Below are 13,025 nucleotides of genomic sequence, written 5' to 3'. Positions count from 1 at the left end.
ATCTGGGAGTTGCAGACCAGCCTAGGCTAAAGCGAGATCATTCCAAATAAACCCCAAAACTATATATAAGTCTCACTTTAGGACTTCAAGTTTCTTTGAGGGTGACTAACAAGTTTTCCCTTGGCAGATGCCCAAATATTTGTTTCAGTTTAATAGTACAAAGTTTCTTTCTTGGTTACATACTGTCCTGTTTATTATAACTGCCAACCTTGAAGTCAGAATTGTTGTTTTAATTTATTTGTACTTTCCAATCTCATCCAGCAGATGCTTGGTAAACTTACTGTTGTTGTTGGTGGTGGGTTTTTTTTTTGTTGTTGTTGTTTTGAGATCTCACACAGCAGTTCTGGCTGCCCTGGAACTCACAATGTATATCAAGCTGGCCTTGAATTCACAAAGATCCACCTGCTTTTGCCTCCCCAGTGCCAGGATTAAAAGCATGTGCTACCAAGCTCAGTGTAGCATGCACTCCTAACTGCTAAGCTATCTCTCCAGCCTATTTTACTTTTGAAGTGAGGTGGATCTCTTGTAGCTCAGGCTATTCTCGGATTTGCTACCTTGTCCAGGATAGCCTTAAACTCCTGATTCTCCTGCCCCTGTTTTTTAAAGTGTTGGGATTACAAGCATAAAACACTAGGTTGTTCCACCCCCCCCCCCTTCCTACCCGCTCTTTTCCTTCTCCTCCTCTTCTTCTGTGACAGTGTCTCATGAATCCCAGGCTGGTCTACAACTTACTAGATACCTAAGACTAGCCTTGAGCCCCCAATATTCCTGTACCTACCTACCTCTTGGGATAGCCATGTTTATAGGAAGATCCACAGTTTGAGGCCAGCCTCAGCAGCGACATAGCCAGCCTTGGTCTAGAAAACAAAAGCTAATCCAAATGTAAGGCCCAGCAAAGGAGCTACTGACATAGATCGGATGTGTATGTATAAAAGACATATTCCCATTCTTCCCAGGAAGTGTTAGGTCAGCTTTTATTATCTGGACGTTTCCTGTGTCTGTCTATTTAGGTTTCTTTTTGAGAGCAACCCAGTTTAGGGTAGTCAAGATGTCTCTCTTGTCTCAACCCTCTCCCTACACCTTCCCATATTAGTGTGTGTTTTTCACTTACCAAGGGGGAGGGGACCAAAAATTCTGCAGCATCAAGCAATTTAAAAGTAATAGAAGAGAAATCAACCAAGTGCATTCTTGCATTTCACAGGCAGTGACCTTACCCACCTCCTCTTTAGAGATAAGTATCTCTTGCCCGGCAGCCAGAAAGGCTCTAGCTACGTGCCTTGCTGTCCAATCCGGATGCCCTTACCTGTCGAAGAGGAGGCCTTGGTTTCTTTAAGTGACAGTCTCTTGGGCCAACCAGAGGTCTCTAAAAGTGAACGCCACGCCACCAATCGGACTAAAGAGGGAGGAAAGTTCGGGGTTGCACCTGCGTACCTTGAGTCACTCTTCGGAGCGCCCTCTCTTTTCACCAATCGGAACGCAGGGCAGCCGGGCGCCGCCCACCGGGCGTGGAGAGAAAGGCGGGCCGGGCTTAACCTGGCTGCTAGAGTCCAGTCCAGGGCAGTGGATCGCGAGGCTGGAGTTGCGGCTCCAGTCGCGTCTGGATTGTAATGATAATGGGCACCGAGGGGAAAGCTGGGAGGAAACTGTTGTTTCTCTTCACGTCTATGATCCTGGGTGAGTTCTCAGAGTTTTTGGAGGAGTAGGTGGGTCCGGTGAGAGGTTGGAAGAGGGCGATCCCCATGCGCAGATGGGAAGGGAGGAGTCCAGAAACCTGCTTCCCTGCCTGCCTCGCCCTAAGAGTCCACTTTTCCGCCCGGGTCTGGTCACTCTCCATTCCCCTCCCCCCCTCCCCCCCGGAGACTGGCTGGCTCCCTTCCCCCAAGCCAGTGATCTGTGACTCTATCTCCCACTCAGTGCCGGGAGTACCCTCTCTGCTTAAGCACCAAAAATAACCGGGGGAAGGTTCATTGTTCTGGGTCTCCCCTAACCACCCGAGGACCCTTCCCACACCCAACTATTTCGCTATCCATTCTTCTTCACAGTATGCTCCTGGGAAGATCTATCCTGCCCTTCCGACATCCTCGTATGTCTCAGAGAAACCTTGAGCCTCTCACCCCAACTCCCTTGACTCAAATGTTCTAGAAGGAAATGTAGTGGGTGGGGTGGAGGGTAGGAAAGGTTTCTTTTCCTGACTTTTGTAGAAGGGTCTCTCCCTCTTGTTACGTTGTAGAACTTGTGGGATCAATGCTGTGATTCAGCGTCTGAAGAAGAAATGAATTCTCTAAGCATTCTCAGATTCAGAATTCCTTTCTTGAATAGCTAGCGAGGAGTCGTTAATTAAGGTTGTTGACTGAGTGAGGATTCCCTGGGGGAAGAGTAGGTCTAGTGGTTGCCTGGATTTCCTTAGAGCCAGAACTCTGCCCTTCCCCTTGCCCGGAATGAGAGTTTTTTGTTTCTTTGTCGACTCCCTTTCCTGAGAAACAACCAGGCTCACATGCTGGGGCATGACTGTTTCGAGGTGTGTTTGTGTGAGGTTGAGTGTGAGGTTGGTTGGTTTGTTCCCTTGGTCAGTGTGTGTCAGCACCTGTATATTTATCTGTCTCATTTTCCCCGCCACCACCCTTTGGAGCTGAGGACCAAACCCAGGGGCTTGGGTGTGCTATGTCTATGTCTGATTTTTGAGTGTCACACACTACTGTTGTTGGAATGTGTTCTGTATGAGGCTGTTTCCCTTCAAGGTTTGTATTTTAGAGAGGGTAAAGGAAATACACCATTACAGTCAGTATTGCTGTCTTCTAAAGGCAGTTCGTTTTGAACCTTTTTGGAGAGCAAACGTAAGACTCCTTCCCCAAGATGGAGAGATGGATCCCTTGTTTCTCATTATAACTGTAGACCCTTGGAGTGGCCTAGACGATAGTTCAGTCTACTTCTCTTCATTGTACAGAAAGATGAGGAAATGGGGGGGGGTGACCTTTCCTTTCCAGTTTGCAAGAGGGAAGAAGCTGGGGATGGAACCACAGTCCTCTGGCTCCTGTTCCTGGAGATGGAGCCTCTCAGGCACGAGGCATTAAGAATTATCTACTGTTTCAGAATCAGCTGTCTTGTTATTAAAACAGATCCCTTCCACTAGAGCCTTTTCACTTCTTTGAATTATGCTAATGTTCTTCCATCGCCCAGTCCTTTCTTTGCCTGGTCGTCACTTGTTTCACACTTGTTTCATTGTTGTTCATATCTTATCTTGTTAGCCACACCCACATTCCTGTTTTGTGTACTGTTTCCTCTGGATCAGTGGCTGCAGTCCTTAGGCCTACGGAGAGCTGCTTCCTTCCAGCCTCTTCCTTTCTTCCTTTTCTCTCCCCCTAATTTCCTATATTAATTCTAGCGCACGCTGCCGCAGAAAGAATTGTGACAGGATCATTTTGAGCAAGCAGCCATGGTTCAAAGGAAGCCTGAGGTAGTGCATTTGCTTGGCGGGGCAGTGGGTCCTAGGGAAGTAACACGTAGGGAGTGGCGGGGAGTGAGAAGGCACTGCACAGTACAGCTTTGAAATCGAGGTAGGCCTGGGGGAGGGGAGTGATTTAGTGCAAATGAGGATGGAAATGTCAGGCTGGCCTCCTCATCAGGAGTTCTGGCTGTGTTTCTTTCTCTGTCTTGTGACCTTAGGCTAGTAGCTCAGTCTTTTCTGCTATAAAACAGAAGTAATAATACTTGTCCTCTGTTTGGCATGAGGATCAATGGAGTTAATAGCTACGTTACATATACATGAAGGGATTACTGTTGCACAGCTATTACCCCTTTGGATTTTGCGAGGGTGCAAGAATGCTGTCCTTACCAGACTAGGTCAAAGGAAGCAGGAAAAGTGCCCAATGGCAGGGCTTTATTTTATGATTACTAAGTTTCAAAGTGAGGGCTCTTGTGGGGGCATCTGGTGTGAAGCACAAACAGCTTGCTTGAGTGCTCTTTTCTTCCTGAGTTACTCTTCACCGTGACCTCTGCCATCAGGGAGGAAAAGAAAGGGCAAGGTAGTTAAGTATGACCCCAGCCTGCTAAGTAGACGACTCTTCCAGCCTGAGATACTCAGTGGGCAGGATACACAGACAGGCTGGGAAAGCCAAGCCTGGGGAGTGTGACTGGTGACCCAGAATGCTGAGTTTCATTCCCTAGAGAACCTGAACTTGGAAAAGGTTCAGCTACAAGCAGGGGCCAGTGGATGGGTCACCTTTGATTGTATCCAAAAGGGAGAAGTAAGCCAGGGTTGGAATGCTGACATTTTCTCCCCCCTTTTACACACACACACACACACACACACACCCCACTTTAGGATGTCACCTGCTGATGTTTCTGAAGAAAACCCTTTGGAGTACTTCCAACATTTGGTCAGGAGGAGACTTCCCCCAAACTGTGGGTTGGTAAGTCATGCTACTGTCTCCTCCTGGGGAAATAATTGTTCTCTTGAAGCTAGAAGCTAGTGAGTGGACACCCCTAGGAGGAGGAAATGCCGGACAGGACTCCAGCAGGCTAGGCTTGGCTCTGGAAGGCTTTTGGTGGTGATACTTCTCTTGAGCATCTTTGTGACCTGGGCTTGTCAAGGGACCCCAGCCTTGTCCTCCTTTGGGCAGAGCTGCTGTGGTGCCAAACATTGTTTATCTCAAAACACGTTGGTTGACAGGATTTGAGATTCGGAATCTTATCAAAGGGTGGAGTAGCTCTCTCCCACTCTGCTCTCGCCCGCGCAGCTTTACCTGGCAGAGTTTCTTACCTACAGTTTTTCCTTCTCTTTTGTTATGCAAATGTATAATGAGGCCTACATTGTACCTTAGATTATTAGATTATATCTTGGTTTTTAATATAGCCTGGAGATGATTCTTCTTCCTCCTCTTCTTCGTCGTCTTCGTGAGACAGGGTCTCTGTGTAGCCTTAGCTGGCCTGAAGTGGGCTGGGTAGAGCAGGCGAGTGGTCTTGAACTCACTGACCTCGGACTGTGGTTTGTATTATAACACTCTGGTATTTTAGGGGGTACGGCTTTGGCTGCTTGGCTCTGCCACGCTCTACACAGCTGGAATTCAGGGAGGATGGTGTTGACATGTTCTCTCCCAAACCCCCGAAGGTGGGTTGAAGTGCTACACACATTTTATATGGTAAATTAGAAGTGATGTGACTTGATTTTCACCTCTGTTGGATTTAAGACCAGGGAATCTCAGAACTCACAGGCTCAGCTTGGTGTCCAAAGCAAAGTGAGAAAGAAGTTTCTCATGGTTGGGTGGAGGCTGTGGGTAGCAGTGTGAGCAAATGCATATTGGGGTTTTCCAGACATTGAAACCCTGGAATTCATCTGCCTGGGACTCCCTGATAAGCAGAGTTTCTGTCCAAAGTCCAGCTTGTGTCATTTGTTTTACGGTGTGGGGGTGGGACTAGAGGAAGCAGCTGGCTGGCCGGAAGCTTGACGCCAGGTCCCTTCAGTGAGTGCCATCCTGGCAGGCCTGACTATCCTTCGCAGTGGGGGAGATGGGGGAGGGGTCTGAACAGGTAAAACTGGAAAGTCTGCAAAAGACAGGAGGGAACCATGGAGTAAAAGCCACCCGTTACCACCCCTTCCATGATCAATTTCTGCCGTCTTCAGAGGGTTGAGCCTGCTCTGTAGTAGGACTCACACAGCCTTCCTATTGCCCAGACATTCTGTATCCAGTCACTCCAACCTCCAGAAAACTTTTGTTCGTTATATTGAGAGCGTCTTCTGAAGTTCATAAGCCTAGGTGTGCAGTATAGTGGTGTTTATAGAGAGAACCAGAGACTGGTTGGCTGGCTTCTCTCTTTTTCAACTTCCTTCTCTTTTAGAAACCAAACTAATGGCATAAAAGCACCTTGAGGTATATTCTAATAGATAACAGGATGTTGAATAAAGAGAAAACAAAGGACTTCCTATTAAAACAGTAGAAGGAAGTAGCTGGTCTGCCCTAGGCTGGATCCTCTTGTCCAAAACCGTGGTCGTTTGGCAGTGTGGGGGAGGTCTGTTAGGTGTCTGAAGTCATCTGCCTCGGCTTCATGAAGGTTCAGAGACGATCTACAGTTTGAGCCTGGGTAGAGGATTGAAGCCGACTTGTTTCTTTGTTTCTAAAAGCTATAAGCATGATCCCCAACGAATACACAGCTGGACTGTCAACAAAGCACAGAATGCAGTGGGAGCAAAAGGCAAGCAGTGACTTTTGTGCTGGGTGTGGTAGTGTGTGTCAGTGAGACAGGACTTCTAAATGATTTCTGTATCCAGTGCATTCTGATCATGTGCGCATTTTCTCCCCACCTTTATCCCGTGTTAAAACCAGCTTTCCTCTCAGCAAATTTCCTCCCCGATTTCACATCTTTCCTTTTATTTTTTTAAGGACTAAAATGTTTTTCTGGTTTTTTTCCCCTTTTTGTTTTTATTTTTGTTTGTTTGTTTTGTTTTCTGAGACAGGGTCTCTCTGTAACAACCCTGGCTGTCCTGGTTCTCGCTTTGTTGTAGACCAGGTTAACTTTGAACTCACAGAGATCTGCCTGCCACTTCCTCCCAAATGCTGGGATTAAAGGCAGGTCCCACGACGCTGGGCTAAATTTAGCCTAGGACTAAATTTTTTTTAAATTTCATTTTTTGTGTGCCTATGTATGTGGAGACCAGGGACGACCTTGAGTGAGCTGGCTCTCCTACCATGGGATTGGACCTTGAGTGAGCTGGCTCTCCTAGCATGGGATTGGACCTTGAGTGAGCCGGCTCTCCTACCATGGGATTGAACTAAGGGTGTCGAGCCTGATGGCTGCATCTTTTCTTGCTGAAGAAAGATCTCACTGGCCCTCTGCTTTTGTTTCTTCTGTTTTATGATCCACTGAGTTTAAAGGCCTTGCAGGTGGTGATACAAACTATTGGTTCCTGGGTAATGCAGCTGTGGCAACACCAGTGCAGACAGCATCTTCTCCAGTAGCTACTGAGGGAGTGTTAGGAGACCAGAAGCTCCTCCCATCCCTGATCAAATCTCAGTGGGTCCAGACTTGTGCAGGCAAACCCAGCCTTTACTCATGGAACAACTGTGCCATGCCTGGAAGAAAGCCTGTCATGACCCTCCTCCCCATCCTCCAGCAAGTGCAGTTTTTTTGATTTGATTAGAAATCAGTTTGTAAAATTATTTACTGTAGCGTATATGTGTGTGGTTAAAATGTGTCTAGGTCAGCTATTGAGTGTTCCTTTTCACTTCCTGTCATGTGGGACTTGGGGATCGGATTCAGGTTTGGGAAAGTGTCTTTACATGCTGAGCTGTCTGACTGGTTTAACCCCTTTCACATTCTGTACTCCCCTTTCTGTGATGTTCTCAAGGCCTTGGCAGGGATGGTTGATGTAGATGCCCCATGCACAGATGAATGCTGAATAGTCATTTATTTTCAGTATCTCCATCAGCTCTAAGTCTTTAACCACTGTCACCAAAAGGGAAGTTTCCCTGGCTAATATAAACAGTTAGGAGGCCGTTTTCATAGCATGTCTGTTTAGCAGGTTAAAGCAGCAAGTCTCATGGCCTGTGGTCTGTGACTGCCCCAGCCTCTTCTTTTGATGGAGTCTGTGGTATTAGGCATATCCCTCCTGTGGAGTGGTCCTCTGAGGTACTAAGAATGTAGTTGGTTATCCCTCTCACGGCCGTGCCATTATTACATCAGTGGGCATGGTTTGCTTGGCAGGTTGGATTATAGCACACAAGGCCTACAGATCAGTAAACACCACTGATTATTTTCCATTTCCAGTTACCTATGAAGCACCTTCCAGCATGTGAAAGTCAGCCAGCAGGAGTAAGCATCTGATTCACCTCCAGCTTGATTTTTTTTTTTTTCTGTGTCTTGCAACCAAAGTGTGTTGTATCTTTTAACAGTGGAGTCTTACTGTCTAGTTCTGGTGGGCAGTTTTTGAAACACAGTCTTGTGCAGTCAGGGTGACCCTTAAGCTTGCTGTGTAGCTGAGGCTTGTCTTGAGTTCCCAGTCTCTTGCTTCCCCTTCCTAAGTGCTGGGATCACAAGTAGCCTGTACCACCATAGTGTGCTATTAATAGTATATAAGTTTTTTTTTTCCTTTTTTTTTTTTGGTTTTTCGAGACAAGGTTTCTCTGTGTAGTCCTGGCTGTCCTGGAACTCACTCTGTAGACCAGGCTGGCCTCGAACTCAGAAATCCGCCTGCCTCTGCCTCCCAAGTGCTGGGATTAAAGGCGTGCGCCACCACCACCCGGCTAGTATATAAATTTTAAATAAGCTTAATCACAGTGTATTGCCATTATTTTATTACGAGTTACTATTATTAATCTTTTGTTTCTAATTTATGAATTAAGCTTTACCATAGTTATGCACATAGAAGAAAAACCATCAAAAGTTTTGGGTTTATTACTATTTTTGGTTTCAAGTGTCAGGAGAACATTTTGGATTGCATCTTCTGAGGATAAGGATATTAGGAGTGGAGAGAACACATCAGCTAGATAGACTACCAGCTCTCTTGAAAAACAGTCTTTTAGGCCCAGCTTGGTGGCACATGCCTGTAATACCAGGACTCTAGAAACAAGCAGGATTGTCAAAAGTTGGAGATGGGGGTAATATACGTACAGCTTTGGACAAGCCAGGGGCTACAGAAACCCAGTGTAGTGTGTGTGTGTGTGTGTGTGTGTGTGTGTGTATGTGTGTGTGTAAAGGAAATTGTGTCTCTCATGGAAATATGTAAAGACTGATTTGTTAATAGTTTGTGATTAGTCTATTTCCTATTCTCTTACTCTTTCTGCATCTCCTGTTTGTGTCATCCTGCTTTCCGTCCTCAGTGTCTCCCAGACATCTGTGCTCAGCTCTTCTTGTGCCCTTTTCCTCCCCGAAGCTCACATTTCTTCCTCATCTGTTACCTCAGTTCACCTTTAATGTTTATTTGAACATTCTTCACATTCTGATAGAGTGTGCCACTGTTAACTGATATCAGGTACTTCTCTTCCTCTCATCGCTTTCTCTCTGTCTCTCCTCTTGTCCTCTCCTTTCCTCTGTATGCAGCCAGACAAGTGTTCTGCCACCACACTGCACTCTCAGCCCCAGCCCTCTAGTTTCTGGCTTTGTGTTTGCCTCTCCTATTTATTTGGCCATGTTTCTTCTTGTAGTCTGTCTGATTTTCCTCCCTCCTTCCCTCTTGTTTTGAGACATGGTTTCATTCAGTAGTCCAAGCTGGCCTGGGCTCACCACAGCAGCCCTTCTGCCCTGGTTTCCCAAGACCTTCCTAGCCTCTTTCTTCTGAGTCTGGTTTTCAGCCTTGGGTCTCCACAGGGGTCAACTAAGACCATTACATTTCGCTTCATAACAGTCGCAAAATTACAGTTATGAGGCAGCAGTGAAAATCATGTTATGGCTGGGGTCACCACACCGTGAGGAATTTTTATTAAAGGACCACAGCATTAGGAAGGCTGAGAACTACTGCTCCATTATGATATTTCAGTTCTACCTGTTTGTTACAGAAATATAGAACATGTGGCAGAAGAGCTCAGATACTGGAGGCTGCCAAGTGGAATCATTCTTAGAGACTTTATAATTATATGCTTGGGCTATTTTCTTTCTTTCTTTCTCTCTCTCTCTCTCTCTCTCTCTCTCTCTCTCTCTCTCTCTCTTTCTTTCTTTCTTTTTGGTTTTTCAAGACAGGGTTTCTCTTTGTAGCCCTGGCTGTCCTGGAACTCACTCTGTAGACCAGGCTTGCCTTGAACTCAGAAATCCACCTGCCTCTGCCTCCCAACTGCTGGGATTAAAGGCGTGTGCCACCACTGCCCGTCATTTTTATTATTTATAAATTTTATTTTTTTAGAATTATTTATTTTTTTTTTATATGAGTACACTGTAGCTGTTTTCAGACACACCAGGAGAGGGCATCTGACCCTATTACAGATGGCTATGAGCCACCATATGGTTGCTAGGAGTTTAACTCAGGACCTCTGGAAGAGCAGTCAGTATTCTCAATGGCTGAGCCGTCTCTCCAGCCCTATAAGCTTTATTTCTAATCCTAGCTCTCAGAAGCCATAGGAAGACTGCCCTGTGTGAACTCCAGGCAAGCACTGACTGCACAGAAACAGGAGTGGGCGGCATGTCATATGTTAAGTTTATATTTTGGAGATATTTTTAGGTCAGTTCAGAATGATTTAAATTGGCTTTGGGAATGCCACAGTGTGTGTGTGTGTGTGTGTGTTTGTTTTCCCTTAAGGTTAGGTTTTTTTTTTTTTGTTTTTTGTTTTTGGTTTTGGTTTTTGGAGACAGGGTTTCTCTGTGTAGCCCTGGCTGTCCTGGAACTCACTCTGTAGACCAGGCTAGCCTCGAGCTCTCGAACTCAGAAATCCACCTGCCTCTGCCTCCCAAGTGCTGGGATCAAAGGCGTGCGCCACACGCCCGGCTAAGGTTAGGTGTTTAATGTAGTGCAGACTTGCCTGTAACTATGTAGCCGAGGATGAGTGACCTTGAACTCTCGATCAGCCTCCTCCAAGTATTAGGATTACAGATGTGGGCCGTCATGCCCAGCTTGTTTGTTTGTTTGCTTTGTTTTTTTTGCCACTTCATTTGTTGTTTTCATTTACTGAAGAAAGAGAAGAAAAACTTTAAGGGTTATCTTTCTCTCTAAAACATGAGTCATATGGACAGGTGGATTATATGTGAAATTTTGTCTAAAAAAAACAAAGGGTCAGCAAGAGAGCTTAGTGGGTAGAGGGGCTTGCAACCACACCTGTCAACTTGAGTTTGATTTCTGCGATCACGTGGTAGAAGAAGAGTTCCACAAATTGTCTTCTGAGCTCCATGTGGGCACCTTGGCATGTGCATATCCATGTGCGCACACAAGTAAACATACACCGGGTGTGGGGAGGATGCGTATTAGAGTGGTTGATTGATACAGTATCCCATGCCTGAACCAGAGAATGTGAGGTACACTTTTAGCTCTGCCACCCACTTGTTTTGTGAGCTTGACCAAATTAATTTCTGTGCCCCACCTACTCACTAAAGATGAGAGCTATAATTGTATCTGTCTCATATAATTAGTGTAAGATTAAATGAATTAAATCACCGAAGTACTTGGAGTATCTGGCACACAGTGAATATTCAGTTTGCTGTCACTGTTCCTTTAGTCAGTGGCTTTCCTGGCCGTGCTCAGTGTTTACAGTTCCGATGTGTCACTGGTAGGGCAAGCAGATAGGCTTCTTTGCAAGTATGTCCTCGCGCCTTCTTTTATGTATGTGGTGTGCAGATGTGGCACATGGAAGCCAGAGGACTACTGTGCTAGTTTGCTAGGGTCAGTGTGACAACAGGTACCACAGGTTGCATAGCTTGTCAAAAATCTTCTCACAGTTCTGGATGCTAGAAGTCTGAGCTGAAGGCACTGGTTCCTCGTGAGACCTCCCTGCCAGCAGATGGCTCCACCCTCACCGCCTGTCCGCCTGCCACACATTCCAAGTGTGCCTCTGTGTGCCTCCTCCATTATGGGGAGAGAGGTTGGGTTGGATTGAACCATTCAGTAGTAACCTCACGTTAACATCATTGCCGATTAAATGGTTCTGTCTCCAGATACGTCCTCTGGGGTATTGGCAGTTAGGATGTAAGTTTGAGAATTTGGGAAACAATTCAAGCCAAACAATGTAAATCTTTTTGGAGCTTACCTCAAAAGCAATGTACTGCCGGGCGGTGGTGGTGCACGCCTTTAATCCCAGCACTTGGGAGGCAGAGAGAGTTGGATTTCTGAGTTCGAGGCCAGCCTGGTCTACAGAGTGAGTTCCAGGACAGCCAGGGCTATACAGAGAAACCCTGTCTTGAAAAACAAATAAAATAAAATAAAAAAACAATATACTGGTCAATGATTTCCTTTTCTGCTGAGTGTACTTGAAGCGTTGTTGTTGTTTTAGTTCCTCTTGTCATGAAAACAATGAAGGTATTGGGAATGGACTCACCTCTTTTTCCTATCCCCCCCCCCCCCACCAATAAAGCCCACTTTTTAAGGAGTGAAGACACATGCTTAGACACGTGCTTTGAGAGTAGGAAAGCAGCAGAAGTTCTCATCTGTGGTTTGTTGTGGTATTTTGTTATCTTTGAAACCTGGCCTCATGAAGTGCAGGCAGACTGGCTTCAGGAGTACCAAGTAGCTAAGGCTGGCCTTGAACTCAGTAACTAGCTTTCACTTGATTTACAACCACAAATGAACAAGGGCGATAACATGTTTTATTGATACTGGCTTTACCTTAGTGACCAAGTGGTAATGTTTGGCGCTCTTCTGAGACCCCAGTGAGTTTTCCAACCCTCCCTTAGCTCTCATGCCCGCTTTTCTGTTCCGGTTGACTTGAGACAGCCAGCCGCTGGCGTTTCTCCCACCTCTTGCTATTTTGGACCTTGTGTTAGAAGTTTTTCTGGCCCTTGTTCTACTCTCGGTTCTTTCCCTGGAGCTCAGCAGGGACCGGTGTACGCCCCTAGATGTGGGAACCAGCCCCTGCCACTGCGTGTGCCACACCTGCAGTCATCAGTCCCATTTACAGAACAGTGGGAATTATGTGTAGATAGTGTAAGTATTGTTTCAAACGTAAATATTGTTTCAAGACGATTACGTTTAAAATCACTTTGTAGTCTGGAGAGGTGGGGTAAACAAGCACTCTAAAGCAGCCACTCATAATTCTAGCACTCAGAAGGCAGGGGCAAGAGGATTTCTGTAAGTTTGAAGCCAGCCTGTTCTAAACAGCCACTTCAAGGGCAGTCTGGGCTACATAGTGAAATACTGTCTCAAAAAACCAAAGCATCAGAATAAAATCAAAACCCCTTTGGTTTTTTAAATACTCGGGGTTTGGAGAGGTTACAAGCAAGCACTTGTTCTTATAGAGGACTGGGGTTCAGGTCCTCGTAGTACGCTCGAGATAGTTTATTACCATCCATAGCTCCGGTTACAGGTGATCCCCTGCCCTCTTCTGACATCTATGTAGGTTTTAGAGGTGGTCCCCTGCCCTCTTCTGACATCTATGTAGGTTTTAGAGGTGATCCCC

General features: G+C 46.0%; 1 protein-coding gene across 1 annotated transcript in view; it reads left to right on the top strand.

Moving 5' to 3' along the window:
• The first annotated feature begins 1,543 nt into the window (after positions 1 to 1,543).
• The window catches only part of F11r (F11 receptor), a 23,155-nt gene continuing 11,673 nt past the window's right edge, over positions 1,544 to 13,025 (top strand). The window contains exon 1 of the mRNA XM_028787751.1: positions 1,544 to 1,674. Within this exon, the coding sequence (XP_028643584.1) occupies positions 1,608 to 1,674 (67 nt within the window). The 5' untranslated portion in view covers positions 1,544 to 1,607. The remainder of the gene's footprint in view (positions 1,675 to 13,025) is intronic.

The sequence above is a fragment of the Grammomys surdaster genome, unplaced genomic scaffold (assembly GCF_004785775.1).
Source record: "Grammomys surdaster isolate TR1022 unplaced genomic scaffold, NIH_TR_1.0 125672, whole genome shotgun sequence".
In the NCBI taxonomy this organism is placed as follows: Eukaryota; Metazoa; Chordata; class Mammalia; order Rodentia; family Muridae; genus Grammomys; species Grammomys surdaster.
The sequence above is the reverse complement of the archived record's forward strand: the minus strand, read 5'-3'. Positions and strand labels throughout refer to the sequence as shown.